At 39.4% G+C, this 20,323-nt stretch overlaps 1 protein-coding gene across 2 annotated transcripts in view; it reads left to right on the top strand.

The window, feature by feature from the left end:
* PATJ (PATJ crumbs cell polarity complex component) overlaps positions 1–20,323 on the top strand; it is a 367,631-nt gene that overhangs the window by 207,240 nt on the left and 140,068 nt on the right. For both annotated transcript variants that reach the window (XM_047870413.1, XM_047870411.1), the window contains exon 28: positions 10,058–10,254. In XM_047870413.1, coding sequence (XP_047726369.1) covers positions 10,058–10,254 — 197 coding nt within the window. The remainder of the gene's footprint in view (positions 1–10,057; positions 10,255–20,323) is intronic.

The raw sequence follows: 20,323 nt of genomic DNA, 5'->3' as shown, positions 1-20,323 counted from the left end.
ATGAGTTGAAGTTTTGTTTTGTTTTGTTTTGTTTTTCCGTGCTACTCTTGAGGAAGTAGTCCTAATGATTCTTGTTCTAATTGCCTGAATTTTGTCACTTTAGATTTGTGGTTGATTTTCTTTTCTATTCTTAATATCTTATGCTTTTTGAATTTTTGTGACTAAAAGGAATGAAATTATTTGATTTCTCTGTTTGCTTCTGAATTCTTTAAGTAAGTCTTTTTGTTTAATTCTGGTCCTGACTTTCATTGACTTTACAATGAACTTTCATTACAATGACTTTCATTCTTTACATTGACTTATTTTCATTATTTCCTCTCTTTGGTCTACACTTTCACTTGAGATTTGCTCCTTTTTGCTGAAGTGCATATGCTGTTTTTTATTGTTAGTTATGATTTTCTTTTCATATGTTTTTACTTCTCAAATCTGAATTAAAAGTTGGTTACTGCATAAGAAAATTAAGTTTATTATTACCTGCTTATCTAAAAGTGGGATCCTTGTATTTAATATATAAGAAAATGTATTTAAATATTTTCTCTGCATTATCCTTTGTTATTTAGAAACAGACCAGGTAGCTAAATGCTTTTGAAACTGTATCAGGTCATTATTCTGGTGTATTGAACATTTTCTATTAAAATACTAGACAGTGACTTGAATTAAGTTTGTTTCTTGGGAGAAAGGCTCTGTTACTTAGCAACACCTGATATCCTAGGATGATAGGAAAATACCCTGAGACCACCTTGGAGAAATCTTATTGGCTTTCTTGGACAAGGAAAAGGCACTGATGCTTTGATATAGAATTATGAGCAACTTGGGATTCCTTTCTTCAGATAACACTGTCATGGGGCTAGAAAATCCATGTTTAAAACAAGCGTGACTGTTCGGCTGAGTAGAAAAGACTGTTCTCTCTCCAGTTATTCTAGGCTGATATTCATTAAGGGTTACTTAAGTAAAGCCTGCTGCCAAAGAAGTATGTTCTTTGTATCCGAATATGATCTGCATTTAGAAATGGAAGGGCATCTAGGTTTTTTGGGATAGAAACTACTGCCACTTGACTAACACATTGTGAAAATCAATGAAAGTCAGTATAAAGATTGGCTATTTATCACAAATAGTTCCAGAAAATACAGGTAATGGGTACAGTAAGATCCTGGATCATTAGAAACATTTCTAATATTTTGGTGCTGAAAGCTGGTACTTACATAATCAATGGGGGGGGGGGGGGTGCTTGTATACAGGAAACAAAGTATGGGTTCTTTTTTCTTAAGTTTAGGGGAGAACCCCATTGGGTGCAAAGAAAATAATATGCTTTACCCCACATCTTTAATTGCATTTCTCGAAATTGATAAAAGATTTCAGAAAACCACTCTCTATACATTTTCTTCCTACTTGTCCCCTTCTTCAGCCACTGGTTACCCTGGAAACGACTCCCAGCAGCCCCCAAAGCAAATGCCAGGCGGTGTGGGTTTCCCCTGCGGTGGAGCCACATGCCTGACACTGCAGAACAGTTTGTGCCGAATCAGCCAGAGGAGCTCGACTACAATTTCTCAGATTCTGAATAAACCAGCTGGCATGCAGTGTCTTGATTTTTCAGAGACACTAAAAGGGTTTGGATCTGCTTTTCCCGCAAAGGCTAAGTTTGTTTCCTTCTCCCCTTTTGAAATTCTAGCTCACCTTTTATTACAGCTATAGATTAGAAACAATTAATAATGGAAGTGGCAGAAAACATCTGAGGTAGGAGAGGAGGGAGGGAGGGAGGCAGACAACCTGGGAGGGGGTGGGGGAGATAGAAGCAGAAAGGCTGAGATTGAGATTCTAAAGAAACCTGTATAGTCAAAGCATTTCTTATTTAATCCTGAGGTGTGATTGTGGAGCCAGAGGTATTCTTCATGTTAGATTAGTCTTGTGAAGGATGTACTCAAGGTTGCCTGAAATTTTGATATCTGTGAACTTTATGACTGACTGTCATGATAACTATAGAAAAAAATTTTGTACTGCATGGGAGATAAATCATGTTATTCACAGACCTTAGCTGCCCATGAGAATCATCTAAGGACCTTGTAACAAAGAGAATTTATTCCATTACTAAACTTCAACTCATTGGTTCAGAATCTTGGCTGGGGGAGCCCAGTCATGATTCTGTTTTATAGACTCTAATGGTGATTTTTAGGTAGCCAGCCTAGCAAATATAAGGAGTCTAGGCCTGGGAACCATTATTTGAGCTCTTACAAGGGGATCCTCTTATTACTCAAAATTCTGCCAGTCTAGAGGCTCCTGGATGGCTCAGTCGGTTAAATATCCAACTCTTGGTTTCAGCTCAGGTCATGATCTTGCAGTATGTGGGATTGAGCCCTGGGTCAGACTTTGTGCTGACAGCTTGGAGCCAGCTTGGGATTCTCTCTCCCTCTTTCCGTCCCTCCCCCTCTCATATTCTCTCTCTCTCTCTCTCTCTCTCTCTCTCTCTCTCTCTCTCTCTCTCTCTAACAAATAAACATTAAAAGAAAATTCTGTCAGCCTAAGAGATAGCTGTGAGTTGGTGTGATAAAGACAGCACAGCACTTGACTCAGCAGACCTGGCCCAAACACGGACTAAATGGCTTTACCTCTCTGTCAGTCCACTCATGTGCAAATGGAGGTGTTTACAAAAGCGTGGGAAGGATTCATTGACATGGTAACCTATGAGATGTTTCTTTCATATAAGGAGGAATCATGAAGATTATAGTTTCTTTAACTGAGGGACAAATCTGAACTATTTTTTTCTTTATTTATTTTGAGAGTCGGGCTCTGCTGACAGCACAGAGCCTGACACAGGGCTCAACCTTATGAACCATGAGATAATGACCTGAGCCAAAATCAGGAGTCCTACACTTAACCGACTGAGCCACCCAGGCACACCTAGCACACGATTGGAAAGCCACCTCAGTGGCCTACGAAGCATGGGACTAACACCTGATCCAGTGGTGTTACTCCTCTGCACCTGCAGAAGTTGTCCTGACAGCTCCTCAATAGGAGTAACTCAGGGAAAAGAAAGCTGAGGGAGAGGGATGCTAACCCCTTCTAGTGATTCCCATTGAGTTCTGTGTGACCACTTCCTTTGTGTCCTCGGGGAGGGGGGATTGCTTCCTGTTACAAATCTCTATTTTCCTCAAGATAGACAAATGTAAAGAAAAGTAGCTTTGTCACCCACTTAAGACCAACTTAAAACCTCAACATAGCTAAATCATGGAATAAAGTCCTGGTTGTATTTTCTCCTGGCAGTATTTGGACCCTGTATCCCCAGGCGTTTTTATGCTAACATCCATTTTCAAGGCGACAACCCCACTTTACAAATAAGAAATCTGCTGTTCATGAAGGTTCAGCAATTGGTAGAACCAGGGATGTTAAGTGCCTCTGCTAGGATGGACTAAATTCTGACCCCTTAGCCCCTGTTCTTCCTATTCTGCCACAAGAATGTGTTGATAGAGATACATCATTTGTAGCAGTTAATTTGAGTTGTTCACCAGCTGTGATGGAACCATATTTTAGCAATGGAGGGTCCCTCTTATCATTAATCATTTCCATGTCTAAGTACTTGAACATATAGTTAATGGCCATGAAGGTTAATTTTTTTCTCTGAAGGTTGAACAAGTCAGACAAGTTTTGAACCTGGAGGTCTTTTCATATTAATACAACACAGGCTTTTCTGAGCATCTTTCTTTTTTTATTGCCCGGGGCCAGAGAATTGCATTAAATATATAATCTTCATAGCATGTTACCATCATTGGTCTGCTGGGGGGTCCCTGACTGGTTTTCTTTTCTCCCTTGTATTCCTGTTTTTTTCCACCCACCATAAATAACCATTCTAATGTGTTAAATATGCGCATCTTCATGTATGCACTTCTAAAACCTGTATTGTGTTCTTTTTCTGCAGTAATCTTAAATTACATAAATGGTGTTGCATAGATGGTATTGGCCTATTGTTTTCTTCCCTTTTCATTCAGCACTCTTTGAAAATCTCTCTGTCACTACTTCCAATTAATTGCTTCTACCTGCTGATGGTACACTGTGATGTCCATCTACCACATTTCATCCATTCTCTCTCCCAGTGACGTACACCTCCAGCCCCCCCTACTCTCTCCAACTATTACCTCCAACCCTACCACTCTCTCAAAGAACACCCTCTTAAGACCTGTATAAGAATTCACTAGGATATACATACCCAAGAGTGGAATTGCTGGTTTGTAGAGCATATGTATGCTTAATCTGATTAAGTAGTGTGTCAGACTGCTCTCCAGAAGGCTGCACCATTCGACAGCCCAACTGCAGCACATGAGGATTCCCATATCTCCACTAAGGCTTAATGATGCAGCTTTCAGATACTTGCCAGTCTAATAGCAAAAACTGGTATCTCACTCTAATTTGCATTTCCATAATTACTGATGAACTTGAGCATGTCTTTACATTTTGTGAGCATTTTAAGTTTTGTCTTTGGACCCGATTTCTATTGAGGTTACTATCTTTTTCTGCCTTTCTGTCTATTAACTCCGTGTTGATTTAAAAAAAAAAATTTAACGTTTATTTATTTTTGAGACAGAGGGAGACAGAGCATGAACGGGGGAGGGTCAGAGAGAGGGAGACACAGAATCTGAAACAGGCTCCAGGTTCTGAGCTGTCAGCCCAGAGCCTGACGCGGGGCTCGAACTCGCAGACCGCGAAATCATGACCCTAGCCAAAGTCAGCCACTTAACCAACTGAGCCACCCAGGCGCCCCACTCCCTGTTGATTTTAAATACTACAAATATTTTTTCCTGTTATATTTTCTATTTTTCAGCTTAAGTCCAGAATGTACCTTCTATTCTAGTTTGCCAACAGTTTGTGTTTAAAAAAAAAAAATCTTAAATGGATATTGTACCTTCTCAAATGCTTTTTGCCATCTATTAACATAGTTTCTCAGCTTTTCTGCTTTAATTTATCAGTGTGATAATTTCCTTGAAAAAATTCCCGATATTTACCTATTCTTACATGCCTGGAATGCGCCCTTATTCATAATATAGTGTTAGGTTGAATCATATGAAATTGCTGCTTCTTAGGTCAGAAAATACTCAAATATTGGCTATATCATAGAGGTTAAACTAAATATTTTCAATATACTCTCAACTTATTATTTTTTTAATGTTTGTTTATTTTTGAGAGAGAGACAAACAGAATGTGAGCTGGGGAGAAGGGGCAGAGAGAGAGAGGGAGACACAGAACCCAAAGCAGGCTCCAGACCCTGAGCTGTCAGCACAGAACCCGACGCAGGGCTCACTCACAAACTATGAGATCATGACCTGAGTCGAAATCAGACGCTCAACTGACTGAGCCACCCAGGAGCCCCTCAAATTATCTTTTTTTAATATTTAACATCTTAGGACCTTAAGTTAAATACGACTGTACTTTCCTTTTCTCGATTTGTCTCTGTTTTTGGGATGAGAATCAGGATTATACCTGCCTCAAAATATGAAGTGGATAACTCCCTGCCCATCCTATGTTCTGGAACAATTTACATAGATAAAATTCATTAAAACTTGAAATCTGGTAGAATTCAAATGTAAAAATACCTAGAACCATGGGGGATTTTGTTACTTTTTCAAAGAGAATACTCTTGACTAACATTTCAGTTTCTTTAATAATTACTAGTCTATGGCAGTTTTACATTTATTCTTTTTTTTTTTTTTTTAATTTTTTTTTTTCAACGTTTATTTATTTTTGGGACAGAGAGAGACAGAGCATGAACGGGGGAGGGGCAGAGAGAGAGGGAGACACAGAATGGGAAACAGGCTCCAGGCTCTGAGCCATCAGCCCAGAGCCCGACGCGGGGCTCGAACTCACGGACCGCGAGATCGTGACCTGGCTGAAGTCGGACGCTTAACCGACTGCGCCACCCAGGCGCCCCAGTTTTACATTTATTCTTACACTAAATATGGCGTTTCAAATTTTGAGAGATGTATCTGTCTTCTAGATTTTAAAGTGTGCCAGCGTTTCATATCAATACACTATTCATAATCTTTGTTTTTTAATGTTTTTATTTATTTTTGGGAGAAAGACAGAGTACAAGCAAAGGAGGGGCAGAGAGAGAGAGAGGGAGCCACAGAATCTGAAGCAGGCTCCAGGCTCTGAGGTGTCAGCACAGAGCCCAATGTGGGGCTCAAACTCACAAACCATGAGATCATGACCTGAGCTGAAGTCGGAGGCTCAACCTATTGAGCCACCCAGGCACCCCCATAATAATTTTATTAATCTATCTGTAGTGATTTCAACCCTTTCTATTGCAAGAATTTCTGTCTTCAATTTTTTTCCTGATCAGTTTTTACAGTGTCTGTCTTCTTAATGTTTTCAAAGAACTGGGTTTCACTGATCTTTATTATAGTGTTTTTGTTCTGTGGATTATTTGTTTTTGATTGGTGGTGCTCGTTCTATTTTCATTAATACATGCCCTTTATTATTTTCTCTTATTTCTTTGCATTTGATAGGTAGCTCTTTTTCTAACCTCTTGGGTATACTGTTCTTATTTTCTGAAAAATTATTCAAAATTCTAAATAACCTTCTAAGTGCTGCTTGAGCTGTGTCCCTCAAGTTTGATACCTAGAATTATAATTTGTATTCATTTGTGAGTACTGTATTCCCTCATTGCTGTAATTATTTCCCTTTTAAATCTTGGGCTTTTAATAAACATTAATGTATTTCTAAATACCATGGAGTTTTAAAGTTTATTTTTTATTGTTGATTTACAGTTTTTCAAGATGCTGGGGTGGTTCACTTGGTCGAGCATCTGACTCTTAATTTTGGTTCAGGTCGTGATCCCAGGGTCATGGGGTTGAGCCCTGTGTTGGGCTTTGCTCTAAGTGTGGAGACTGCTTATGATTCTCCCTCTCCCTCTCTCCCCCTCCCTCCCCCTCTCCCACCCCCCCCACCACCCCCCATCCCTCTCACTGACTTGTGTTCTCTCTCTAAAATAAATAAAATAATTTTTTTTAATTTATAGTTTTTCATAGTTTTATTGCACTGTGTTCAAAGACACAGCCTATATGATATTGATTCTTTTTGAACTTTCTTTTATGGCCCAGCACACTGTTTGTGTAACTGTTCTGTGTGTGCCTCCCCAGTTGTGTGTATTTTCTGTCAGATGGAGAGCTCTCTTATATCCATTACTTTGAGCTTATGGTGTTGTTAAAGTCTTCAGTATCTTTTTTAAATCATCTCTTTCTGCTTTATTATTTTCTGAAAGGGATGTGTTAAAATTTATGTTCTATTTGGTTTTCTTAGCTGTAGTGGCATTTAACTTTCTTAACCCTGTAACTCCAACAAACAAAGCAGATGAAAGTGTTCAGTGGTCCCGTTGAATCTGAGAGAAGAGATCTTACATCGAGTGTCTTCTCAAGGCCCATCCTCAGGGAACCTCAGGACACCTCTGTAGAATCCCCAGCTGGAATTTCTGTAAACCTTGTACTCTGGTTTCTTATCACTCACCCACTAACCCAGAGAATTTTCAGTTCTCAGCCAAATGGGCTCTCACATGCTCCTCCTCACTCCACCTGCAGGTGTGCTTCTAAATTTGCTATTCCCCCTACAAGGCTCTTCTCATAACCAAATTCTGTGCCTTACTCAAAATGCTTCTCAAATTCTGCTACTTCCATGAAATGTCTTCTAGACACGTCAGTTCTTAAAACTCTAAAAGCAACTATTGCTCATAACAATTGAGTATTTATTCACTGACCTAATTCACTAATAAATGAGTATTCAGGACCAGCACGTGTGGTGATTGGAACTTCTATTTAAATAATTGCAGTTGTTGGGTCACCTGGAGTCTCAGTCATTTGAGCATTCAACTCAGGTCATGATCCCATAATCTTGGTATCCAGCCCTGTGTTGGGCTCCACACTGAGCATGGAGCCTGCTTAAGATTCTCTCCCTCTGCCCATCTCCCCCACTCATGCTCTCTCTTTTTCTACAATATAAACAAACAAACAAACAAACAAATAAATAAATAAATAAATAAATTTTTTGGTTTAATATTTGTTGTATTTGTTTCCCTCGTTTTGCTGTGTAAGCATCTTGAGGGTAATGCGTGTCCACATCTCTATTCATTAAAATAGTCACCTAGCATCTTGTTCCTGGTAGTTGAGCAACAGAAACACTTTGAGCTTACTTACTTTAACCTTAATATGACTTTATTTTTTTTGCCTATATAGAGGGTGGTTTTTTTACATTGCAAGATTTGTATTTTACTGTATTTTGCTAAATGCATTCTTTATTATTAATAATAAGCTTTATTTGTAAAAGTTAAGATTCTTTTCTTAAAGTGTTTTCATTTGAGAGAAAGAGAGGAGAGAGGGAGAGAAAGGGAGAGAGAATGTGTGGGAGACGGGCAGAGAGCTGTGCACTGAGGATCCAAAGTGGGGCTCCATGCTAACAGCAGAGAGCTCCATGCAGGGGCTCAACTCATGAACCATGAGATCATGACCTGAGCCGAAGTCGGACGCTTAACCAACTGAGCCGCCCAAGTGCCCCAAGATTCTTTTCAAAATCACTGTAAAGCAAGCAGATTTATTCTCTTTTCTAAAATAAGCAGCCATTTATATGGTTAATTCTTTTAATGTGAATTTACATATAAAGTATTTTTAAATTTACTCTCATAAGGCAGTGTTTGTTAGGTCTGGTAAAGTGATCCAATGGGCTAGGCACTTCTCCTCCCCCTTGGCACTAATTATTCGAGTTCAGCTTTGAATTTGTAAGGTTCCTTGTAAGGACAGCAAACCTGAGTCAAGAAGCATTAGACTGAGCAGAGAGAGTTCTGAGATAGTCACAATCTACAAACTGGTTATTCAGCTGATAAGATGATTGTATTACACTGTAGGTATCAACCTTTGAGCTGCAGCAACACATCTGGCCTGAGCTGGTGCTGTATGGAGTACAAGACATGCTCAAAGTGGCATCATCCCCCACCCCGATCTGCTAGTGTGGCTTTGTTGCACATAATCAACACAAAGCCTAACCAGCCAAATCCTAAAATAGGTAATTTAGACCGTAAAGTAGAAAGAGCAAGAAAAGACAGAAGATTGAATAAAAGAATTATAGAGTATCTATAAGCCATGTGCTACTAAGTCCTTTAATGTGTATTTTTATTTCATTTCCGCAACATTCATGAAGTGGGTGTTATCATGCCCATTTTACAGATGAAGAAGTAGAATTCCACAGAATAATCTGTTAATTATTGGACCTTGAGTAAGTGGTTGATTTTTGTACTGAATTGAGATCCGACCGCTAAATCAACATCCTTAATTCCCCCTTGTTTTTACTCATTTAACATGCAAGGATTTATACCCTTTGTATACTTAACTGTAATTATTTAGAATTAATTGTTGAGGCTCCTGGGTGGCTCAGTCAGTTAAGTGTCCGACTTCGGCTCAGGTCATGATCTCACAGTTCATGGGTTCGAGCCCTGCATGGGGCTCTGTGTTGACAGCTCAGAGCCTGGGGCCTGCTTCAGTTTCTTTGTCTCCCTCTCTGTGCCCTTCCCCTACTCACTCTCTGTCTCCCTCTCTCTCTCTCTCAAAGATAAAAAAACTTAAAAAAATTTTTAAGAAGAGAATTGTTGATTTTCTTTCCTACTGGATAGCAAGTCCATGAGAATAGGAATGTTGTCTGTTTTGTTCAGCATGATATCTCTCTTGTCATATAGCTGGTGATCAATATATGTTCTTTGTTTCCTGCCCGCCCTCTCTCTTTTTTGGAAGGAGACAGGGAAGCCAGGGTTTCTACCACATTGTCTTAGGGAAGAAAATAATGCACGGAAAGTCTGGGCCAATGTGACCTGAACAATCAGAGAAGGTTTTATGGCTAAACTAACCTTTTTAGATGGAGATGGAATAATTAACTGGAACCTATACATACAGATATTAATGACCTCTACTACTTCGTTCTCAGAAAGAGACCATCATGGTGGAGGAATCACGGTATGGATGGGAACATGCCGACGCCTTTAAAATATAGATTCGAGTGCTCTATTTAAATTATTTTACCCTTTTTTTTTTAATAGAAAAAATCAGGCAAAGATATGCAGACCTGCCTGGAGAATTGCACATTATTGAGCTTGAAAAGGATAAGAATGGACTTGGACTCAGCCTTGCTGGTAATAAAGACAGGTCACGCATGAGCATATTTGTGGTGGGAATTAACCCGGAAGGACCTGCTGCCACGGACGGGCGAATGCGTATCGGAGATGAACTGTTGGAGGTGAGGGGCATAGATTTTTAATTTCTCTTTTACTAAGGTGAAGGGGTGAAGAGGATACTCTGCAGGAAAATGAGGCGATGGGGAAGAATGTTGCAAATTATGTTTTCTTTGACTATTCAAAATCATTTTCCAGAGGAAGAACAGAAATCATATTGTCGCTTGCAAATGTTACTTGCTGCTTGAGTAAAAACTAGTCTTGAAAATAATTTAGGGACCCTTAAGTTAAAATCTCATGGAAGCATATTGAAAGAACAGGATTTGTTTTTAACATATATTCCAAAATGTTCAAAACTAAATTGTGTATTTATCTACTATTATTCATATTTATCAGAATTCTCTTTAGCCTTAGAATAAACTAGAAGTATGGCATTTGTTTTTGTTGTTGTCATTTAGTTTTTTGGGAAGGTGTTAGAACCAAAAAAATTTTGTGAACTGGTTTTCAAGGCTTGGCTAATATCTGTGAAGTTGATGACGTGGGCTAAGGCCATGTAGATTCCTTATTTAGGAATAGGATAAAGGTAAGAAGGGCTAAGGAGACAGCTCATCCTTTGCCAACTACTCTCTAGATGATTTCATCAGTAATCTGAAAAGGTTATTCTTGATTTCCTCAACTTAAAGTCAGGGGTTTTTTTTCTTTATTTTTTTTAAGTTCATTTATTTTGAGAGAGAGAGAGAGAGAGAGCAAGAGAGAGAGGGTGCACACACAAGTCAGGGAGGGGCAGAGAGAGGCAGGAGAGAGAGAATCCAAAGCAGACTCTGCACTGGCATTTCCAAGCCTGATGCGGGGCTCAAAGTCAGCGAACCAGGAGATCATGACTGCAACCCAAGTCAGACACTTGACCGCCTGAGCCACCCAGGCACCCTTAAAGTCAGAGTTTCTGTTCTGAGTTTATCTTACTTTGATATTCATTTGCTTAAGAGTCTTTGATTCATTCAGCAAACATTGTTTGAGTGTCTCTTAGGACCGGACACAGAAAGAAAGATGAATGCATCCATTCCCTTCAGTCAGATAGCTCACAGTCTAGAGGAAGAAAACAGACATAAAAAGATAGTTGCACTGCAAAATGAAAAATATAATAATAACAGCAGCTTATATATACTCGGTGTCAGAAAGCAACCTCTTTTACTAGTGGGGTCACAGAGTAAACGCTGCTGGGATTCGGTATCAGGCAGTTTGACTTCTCAGCTCTCTGTTAACCAGTGCACTCTGCAGCCTCTGAGATAAGACGTTCCAACACTTGGACATTTAAAGGACCTGAATCACAGAGGCAACGAGTATCAGGCTGCTCACTGAAAATGAGGGTTACCGATTTTGCATTTTATGATTTCCTCTTCAGACCTTGACTCAAAATAGAATTCATAGGCACCCATAATCTGACTTGCTTCATGATATTTACAGCCCAAACTGGTCAGACACCACTGTGCGACCATGAACATCATGCCTTTTTCCTAAGCCTCAGTAAGTTACTCCCCCTCTAAAAGCCGTTTCCACAAAGAAGTCACTTTTGGAATTACTTATCTTGTTCTTTTGTAATACAGCATCAAGAAAGGGACCCACACTGGGTAGTAGCAATGACCTGCATAATCATTAAGCAAAAAATCAAAGGTGGCAGTACATAATAAGCAATATAATTCATCACTTCACGTTTATTTCCTTTGGCTGATGCTTAGAGACTTCAGCAGTGAGGCTACACTGATGGTTGTGGTAATCAAAGTGAAAGTAGAAACTAATTTACTGAGTTATCACTGGTACGTAGGTGCTCTCACATTTGTATTCAGTATTCCCAACAGCCCTATCCGGTAAGTACTTGTACTGTCCCCATTTTGTCGATAAGAAAACTATGTAAGTAATTTGCCTAATATTACAGAACTAAGTTACTAGGTTTCAGTAAGAACCCAGACTCACTGGACTCCAAGATTCATGCTCTAAGTGTGCCCTGTGGTACTTCAACCAAACCCCACTTGTTTTAGATCCATGAGAATCCTGATTTATGATCCTCTAACCTTTATGGAATCATGTATCTGAAGTTCCTCTGTTATATATACATAGACATGGATTTCCTATCTTGTATGTGAAAATGTTCCAAAGGCAGTAATGTAGAACACAAAGATTCTAGTTCTAGTCTCTCTATCTTATTAAGACTCAAGATGGAGGGGTGCCTGGGTGGCTCAGTTGGTTGGGCGCCTGACTCTTGATTTCAGCTCAGGTCATGATCCTTTGGTTTGTGAGTTCAAGCCCCACATCGAGCTCTGCACTGACAACGTGGAGCCTACTTGGGATTCTCTCCCTCTGTCTCTGCCCCTCCTCTGCACTCGTGCTCTCGCTCTCTCTCTCAAAAATAAACTAAAAAAAAACGGGGCGCCTGGGTGGCGCAGTCGGTTAAGCGTCCGGCTTCAGCCAGGTCACGATCTCGCGGTCAGTGAGTTCGAGCCCCGCGTCGGGCTCTGGGCTGATGGCTCAGAGCCTGGAGCCTGTTTCCGATTCTGTGTCTCCCTCTCTCTCTGACCCTCCCCCGTTCATGCTCTGTCTCTCTCTGTCCCAAAAATAAATAAATGTTGAAAAAAAAATTAAAAAAAAATAAATAAATAAAAATAAACTAAAAAAAAAAAAAAAAAAGACTCAAGATGGAATAATGGCCCTTGGGATCCAGATCAACAGGAGCACTGGTATATTATTTCCCTGACACTGTATTAGATATGGTAAGAAATGAGCGGTGCCTGCCAAGTAATGAGCATGTGTTACAGTTCATACACGAAAGTCTACTATGTATAGGGCAGCCACTGAACTTGGAAGACCTGCTTTCACTTCTCCCAGTTCTTCCAGTTATTAGTTGCATTTCAGAAGGGGCTTAATTAACAAAGTGCACTGCACATAGTTGACTGTTCATTAGATCACATTTTCCTCCCTTGCAGACAGAAAGTTCAGATCTCTGTTTTCTAGGCTAAACACTAGAAGAGCTCTCTTGTCTGAAAAAGGATATTAACATCTTGCCATATTGGACCCCACCTATTCTTTTTTTTCTTGAACTTTCTGAATTTGGCTCTTTTGTTGCTATTCAACAACTTTATCTTCTTGCAGAGGTGGAAAGAACAAGAAGATTAAACATGGCAATGAGTTGATCTTCCTCCAATCCTCCCTGAGTCTCTTCTCTAAAAAAATGACCAATAAATATATGTTGAAACATAGATTCTAGCATCCTGTATCTTTGGCTAATTACTTATCTTCTTTAACCCTCAGTTGCATCATTTATCAAATGAAAATTATTTATTCAGCAAGTATCTTGCTATGCATCTCTCATGCAAGAAGCAGTGTATGAACAAAGTGCTGATTTTACATCAGTAAACAAAATCCATGGTACCTGTTCTCATAGAGCTTATAGTCTAGAGACTGCATAGCATCAACTTTCGAGGGTGTTCTGAGAATTAATGAGAAAAGGTAGGTCAGATTTTTGGCACAGTTTCTGGCACAAAGTAACACGTGTCAACTGATATTATTTATAAAATAATATTTTCATGTGGATTTGTGTATCTGGATTTTTTTTAGTTTGTTTATGTTAATACATTTGCCTCTGAAAGTATGTCCCAAAGGGAAGCCATTACTTTCCTCAATAGCTCCATGTAGCATCTTAAAAAACTAAGAGAATGGAAACATGCACAGACCGGTTTCTTAAGCATTTATAACCCATCTTCTCATGTGACTTTTGGCTGTAGGTCAGGGATGATGGGAAAAAAATTTGTGTGGGAAACATTTCCCTGGTTTCTTTTTATAGCTGAGAAAAATTTTGATTATTTCTCTATGATATGCGAGGAATTTGTATAGTGCATGATATCAAATCCAATGTGCTTTTTTTTTAATGGTTTATTTATCTTTGAGAGACAGAGCACGAGCAAGGTAGGGGCAGAGAGAGAGGGGTACACAGAATCCGAAGCAGGCTCCAGGCTCTGAGCTGTCAGCACAGAGCCTGATGCGGGGTTCAAACCCACAAACCGTGAGATCATGACCTGCGCCAACTCGGACAGTTCACCGACTGAGCCACCCAGGTGTCCTAAATCCAATGTGCTTTTGAACCAAGAGTAGGAAATTGATTTAACGATAAATACCAGAAAAGCCAAAAGCCAATGTTAAAATAGCTGTTCTTTGGATATTGCAGAGCAATAGATAGTAGAAAGACACTGCATTGTGTGGCAGGCATTCAGAGTGGGCTTTTAGATTACACTACTAGGTCTCTGGGCTAGTGCAAATCTTGTATATTTGCTTACCCACCCACACTCCATTTCTTTTTGTGACTTCTCTCCCTGATGAGGTAAAGTCATCTGTGTCTTGATTGTTTTTGCAACTCCACCATTTATTCCCGTTCTTTCTCATGACTGCTTTGTTGCTATTGTTGTGTTACTACTTTGCTCCGAGCTTCCTTTTATTTATAGTTGATCTGACTTATTTTAGGCCCCAAGATGAGGCTGATTTATAGGAAGGAGAAAAGAGCTTGGTCGAACGTGCATTGTGCCTTCTTTGAAGTCAGAAGCTCTGCTTCTTTACCGCAGCCTGTCTGCGACTGATTTCTGGCACACCATTCACCAGCAGTTTTCTTGCTATGGGACTGCATTGTTACAGTGCAGGAGCAGCCAGCAAGTTCTGTCGATTGATGGCCCAGTTCATGTATAAAAGAGATCTTACATTAAGCCCCCAGAAGACAATGTGATTAAATCTCAGCTTCTTTACCCTTTACCACGATGCTGGTGTGGGGGCTCTGAATTAATTTCAAAAGGCATTAGCATATAATTACCATGTAGACTGGAATGAGACTTGCACCAGAGCATTGGCTTTCCCTGAGCAATTAGTCCCAGAAAATACACAGGCCTGGGCATGGCGCTGTCCTATGAATATAGGATTTATTTATAATCTTCCCTACAGTGCAAGTGTGGGAAGAGAGAGTGGATAATGCTGCATGGGGAATTGGAGTGATTTGTCAGGTTAGAAAAGCAGCCAGAAGCAGCAGGGTGGGTGGCACAAGACCTGCACAGTTGATTGGGCCAGCCTGGAGAGCTACGTCTCATCGGGCCCTCACGCCCTGCGCCACAGAGCACACACATTCCCTTTGGGACATTTGCCTGCAGGATAACCAAAGCTGAATGTTGTTATTTTTCACGTGTCTAACATGTTTACTTAAGAGACACTACAAATAAAAAGCACAATACTTCCCATATTTGCCAGGAATGAAGACGTAGAACCACAAGTGAACTCGGATCTTATTGTCTTGTTATGTTTATTTCGTAAGAGAAAAAAGAACAGAAACCATAAAACTTCAGTGACTGGCCCAGGTACACATAGCTGCTTTGTGGCAAAACCCCTACCTGAGGGCTCTTACCACCTCCCTGGTCTCAACACTGGTTCTTTGTCCTCTGCTTGTTGCCAGTGAATTATTTTTGAAATGTTCGGAAGACTTAAATGTGATTTAGAAGTGCAGAAGGGTACTAAACAAATCACTAGCCTTTGTGCAGCTGCAGATAAGATTCTTTCTAATTTTCAGTCAAGTTTCTGTCACCTTAGATTGGCTCTTTTAGATTATTGCCATACATGGATGTAATTTTATGACATGTGCTTCTTTTTTTTTTTAATTTTGTTAAATGTTTATTTATTTTTGAGAGAGACAGAGACAGAGTGTGAGAGGGGGAGGGGCAGAGAGAGAGGGAGACACAGAATCTGAAGCAGGCTGCAGGCTCTGAGCTGTCAACACAACCCAACGTGGGGCTTGAACTCACGAACGATGAGATCATGACCTCAGCCAAAGTCAGATGCCTAACTGACTGAGCCACCCAGCCACTCCCTGATGAGTGCTTCCTAATGCAATAATTATGCCCTAAGAGACCTCATGTAATAAAATATCCCATTGGAGAAACACTAGTTTGAGGAGCAGAAAGAAGACTAAAGGAAAGCAAAATTGCAATATATTTTTCCTAGTTGTATTAAGAGATAGGTTTATAATAGCTAAAAGTGCAAAAATAAACTGACCAAATTTTTTATTGTGTCAGTGGTTTCATGAGTGTTAAAATATATTTTACATTTTAAACAAGTAATTTATTATATGTCTGTTATTTCTCACTGCACTTGTTGTTAAAACTTTACAAAAGTAAATACTTTTAGCAGATCCTGAATATAACCTTCCCATATGCATAGCTAAAGTGACCCCATTTGGGAGCTCTTAAAATAGTCTAGAGCCCAATTCACAACTCTGAAAGTCAACAGAAGAATATGGTCAACCTCACACATAAAGGGGCCTCTCCTGTGTGTGTAACATTTTTTCTTTCTTCACAGTGCAGCCTCCTGGTTATTACAGCATATAATCAATAGCTGTCTGTGTCTCGTTAAGTCATCTTTCCCAAGTTATCTATTGTATGATATCCAATATGAGTTACAAAAAGATGTACTCATTAAGAGAACATTTGGGGTAGGAAAGCTGTATTAGGAATTGAGTTCACATCGAATACTTACTGTTTGCAAGTCAGTGCTAAATACTTTATGTGCATTATCCTAACTTTTATAACAAACCGATGAAAGTAGGTGTTATTTTAATCCCCATTTTACAGATAAGGAAACTGAGATCTGAAGGGGTAGAGTCAACAGGCAAACACTAACTTTTTCTGACTCTAAAGTTCTTACGTTATTTCATTGTGGATTAATCATGATTCTAAAAAGTAATAAGTGGGGACTCTTGGCTGGCTCAGTCAGTAGAGTGTGTGACTCTTGATCTCAAGGTCATGAGTTTGAGCCCCACGTTGGGCAAAAGCCTACTTAAAAAAGTGATAAGTAAATTTCTCATCATTTTGTAGTTTGGGTAGATTAGATTAATGCAGTTATTCTGGTGCCAGTTCAAAATATCTGAAATAGTCTCTCACAATGCAATACCATGTTACTCTTTTTATCTTCTTAAAATTGAATGCCACTTTGAATTCAATAGAAGAATGCAGTCAGTGAAATTACAGCCATCTCTCAAAAATCAAAGAAGAAAAATAATCTGGTTTTGAGGTTATTCTTGTCCAATTTGAGAGCTTCTCTGAACTTCATAATTTAAGAGCTTTCCCCCTCAAAACCATTGTAAAGGTAAGGTTTTATTTTCAGGCTGCAGGAAATATTATGTAAGACCTAGCTCATATTGGGTGGCCTCATTTTTCTCTGTATTTCTTGCATGAAGTCTTAGAACTTTATCTCTGCCCTTTTAGTTTCTGTCTCTGGCTTGTTGGGGGAAGAGTTTTAATTATTTAGTCACACTTTATTGTCTTTATACTGCTGAAATATTTGGGCTAAAAGTCTATGTTCTTACTGATCTTTGAGAGGAATGACAATCATTTAATTTTTATTATTGCAGTCCTCATTATCACTGTACAAAAGCTTTATGTGAGATTTCTACAGTGAACCACATTATCTTAAAATCAGAGATAAAGTGCTGTGAAAGAGAAAGTGCCATGGAAGCAGAAAGTAAAAATGTGAGGATAATCAAAGAAACTTAGATTACTGTGAAAAGAATATAAAAAACAGGGAAGGGAACGTATGCTGGGGAGAAAGTTGCCATTTGGAATGAATAATTGGTCTTTAGCAGTATGTCTCAAGACTCTTCTTTCTGCAGTTTCCCCTCAGCTCTTATATGACTTGTTGGGGTAATTCTCCAGGTCCCTGTTCCCTGCTTTTTCCAGTTTCTTCTCTACCTCCTTCCAGTCCTATTCATTGCCATTATAATGACCATACTGAAATGCAGTCTAGAAAGATATACTCTTAGATTATGGAGAAGGGTGTCCTTATATCAACCTCAGCATATAACTTATGCCTGTATTTTGCTCCATTTGCACAAGGGAAATTTCTTGTAGTTACTATGCAGTCTTGAGGCATGAAGCCGGACAGAAAAGTGTTAATGAAATTCTTATTCCGGGTTTGACTTCCTAACAATATCAGACAGCTGCTTAAACTCGTCAAAAGTGTGGTTGTATATGTTTTAATTATAGTTTTTAAGGAGTAGGCCTAAAATCAGTAATCCAACCTGAGAATCAGATGTTCTGCTCCAAAGAGTAGCCATCAGCCTATTTCTCATTATTTAGGAAAAAAAACTTTTAGTGTTTATTTATTTTTCAGAGAGAGAGAGAGAGAGAGAGAAAGAGAGAGAGAGACAGGGGAGGGGCAGAGAGAAAGGTAGACACAGAATCCCAAGCAGACTCCAGGCTGAGCTGTCAGCACAGAGCCTGATGCGGGGCTGGAACTCACGAACCGTGAGATCATGACCTGAGCCAAAGGCAGATGCTTAACCAACTGAGCTATCCAGGCACCCCATATTTCTCATTATTTTAAGTCAGGAAAGTTGATGCATTCATTACACATGAACCCCAACTCCTTCTCCCGCCAATTTTCTAAAATGTTACTGAAACGCAATTAAAAAAAAAGTGCATGTAAATAACACAGTCACGTTAGGATATGAAGTGTGGACTGTTACCCAACAGTATGATTGCTAACACAGTTGCATTGTGTACAATAACACGGCTTCCAGTTCACTACAGCAGCATTCAAACTGCACATCCTTGCTGCTACTGAGTATGGTTCCAAACACCGCTCTGCGATTCTGCATTTGGAATATGCCTGGAGACTGTTCCCTCACAACATCTCATTTAAAATGTTTTTCTCTGTATTGGGGATGTAGATACAAAAGTCTCCTATGTAAACATTTACTGAAAAATACTTTATTGAGAGTATATGCAGGCCCTATGAACTTTGAGTACTGAAAATCAGAAGGTATTCTATTGGGAAAACCTTACCTGGAAAGTATACCCATATGTGGTTTTCATCCTTTTAAAAAAACTCTTAGCATCTATAAAGTAAGCAGAATTATGTAATGAAAGCCTTCTGTAGAGCTATCACATGGTTCACCAATTATCAACACTGTCATTTCTGTATCACCTGTACCTCCATATGTCCACACCTATGCAATTATTTTTATAGTTGGAAGGGAGGGATAAAATTTACAGAAAAAGAAATGCACAGATAGTCTCTGTCTAATTTTGACAATTATATACTCCTGAATAATCCAAATATCTATCATTTTTGTCTCCCCAGAAATTGTTCTCATGTACTTTCCCGCTGGAATCTTTCATTCCCATCCTGGGAGGCAAACACTGCATTGATGTTTGGTCTTGTTTTCCTTTCATGGGTTTTTCCTATTCTAGAACTTCACATATATGGAATTATACAGTATGCACTCTTTTGTGTCCAGCTTCTTTGACTTCGCCTATGATTCATCTGTGCTGTTGCATACATTAGTAGTTTGTTCCTTTTTGTGGCTGAATGATATTCCATTGTATAACTACCACAATTTCTCAGTTTACCTGTAGATGGACTTTTGGATTTTTTGCAGCAGTGACTCTGGAAACAAACATTTGTGTGACAGGTCTTCTTGAGGACAACTGTTTTCCTTTTTCTTGGATAAATATTAATGGTAAATGAGCGGGACACAGAGTGGTTGTGTGCTTAACTTCAAAGAATCTGCCACACCTTTTGTCCAAGTAACTGGGCCATTAAACATTCTCACCAGCAGTGTGTGAGCATTCTGGTTGTTCTACAACCTTAGCTCCTCTGGTCGGTGTGGCTTTAATTTACTTTTTCTTTTTTAAAGTTCATTTATGTATTTTGAGAGAGAGTACACGTATAAACGGTAGAGAGACAGAGACAGACAGACAGAGAGAGAGACAGATAGAGAGAGAGAGAGAGAGAGAGAGAGAGAGAGAATCCCTAGCAGGCTCTGCGCCATGAGTGTGGAGTTCGACGTGGGGCTTGAACTCACAAACTGTGAGATCATGACCAAAGCCGAGATCAAGAGTTGACGCTCAATGGGCTGAGCCCCTCAGGCGCCCCTACATTTTCTTGTTGACTGATGATGTTGAACACTTTTCTTGTTTAGCAGCCCTTCAGATAGATTCTTTTCTTTTATACTTACTGCCCTAAGAATCTTGGCCTACCTCCAATAATCGCAAGTAATTTTTTCTTTATTTTCTTCTAAAAACTTTATGGTTTTAGCTTTTATGTTTAGTTCTG

This window comes from Prionailurus viverrinus, chromosome C1 (assembly GCF_022837055.1).
Source record: "Prionailurus viverrinus isolate Anna chromosome C1, UM_Priviv_1.0, whole genome shotgun sequence".
Classification (NCBI taxonomy): Eukaryota; Metazoa; Chordata; class Mammalia; order Carnivora; family Felidae; genus Prionailurus; species Prionailurus viverrinus.
Note: the sequence above shows the minus strand (reverse complement) of the source record. Positions and strands in the feature narration are given on the sequence as shown.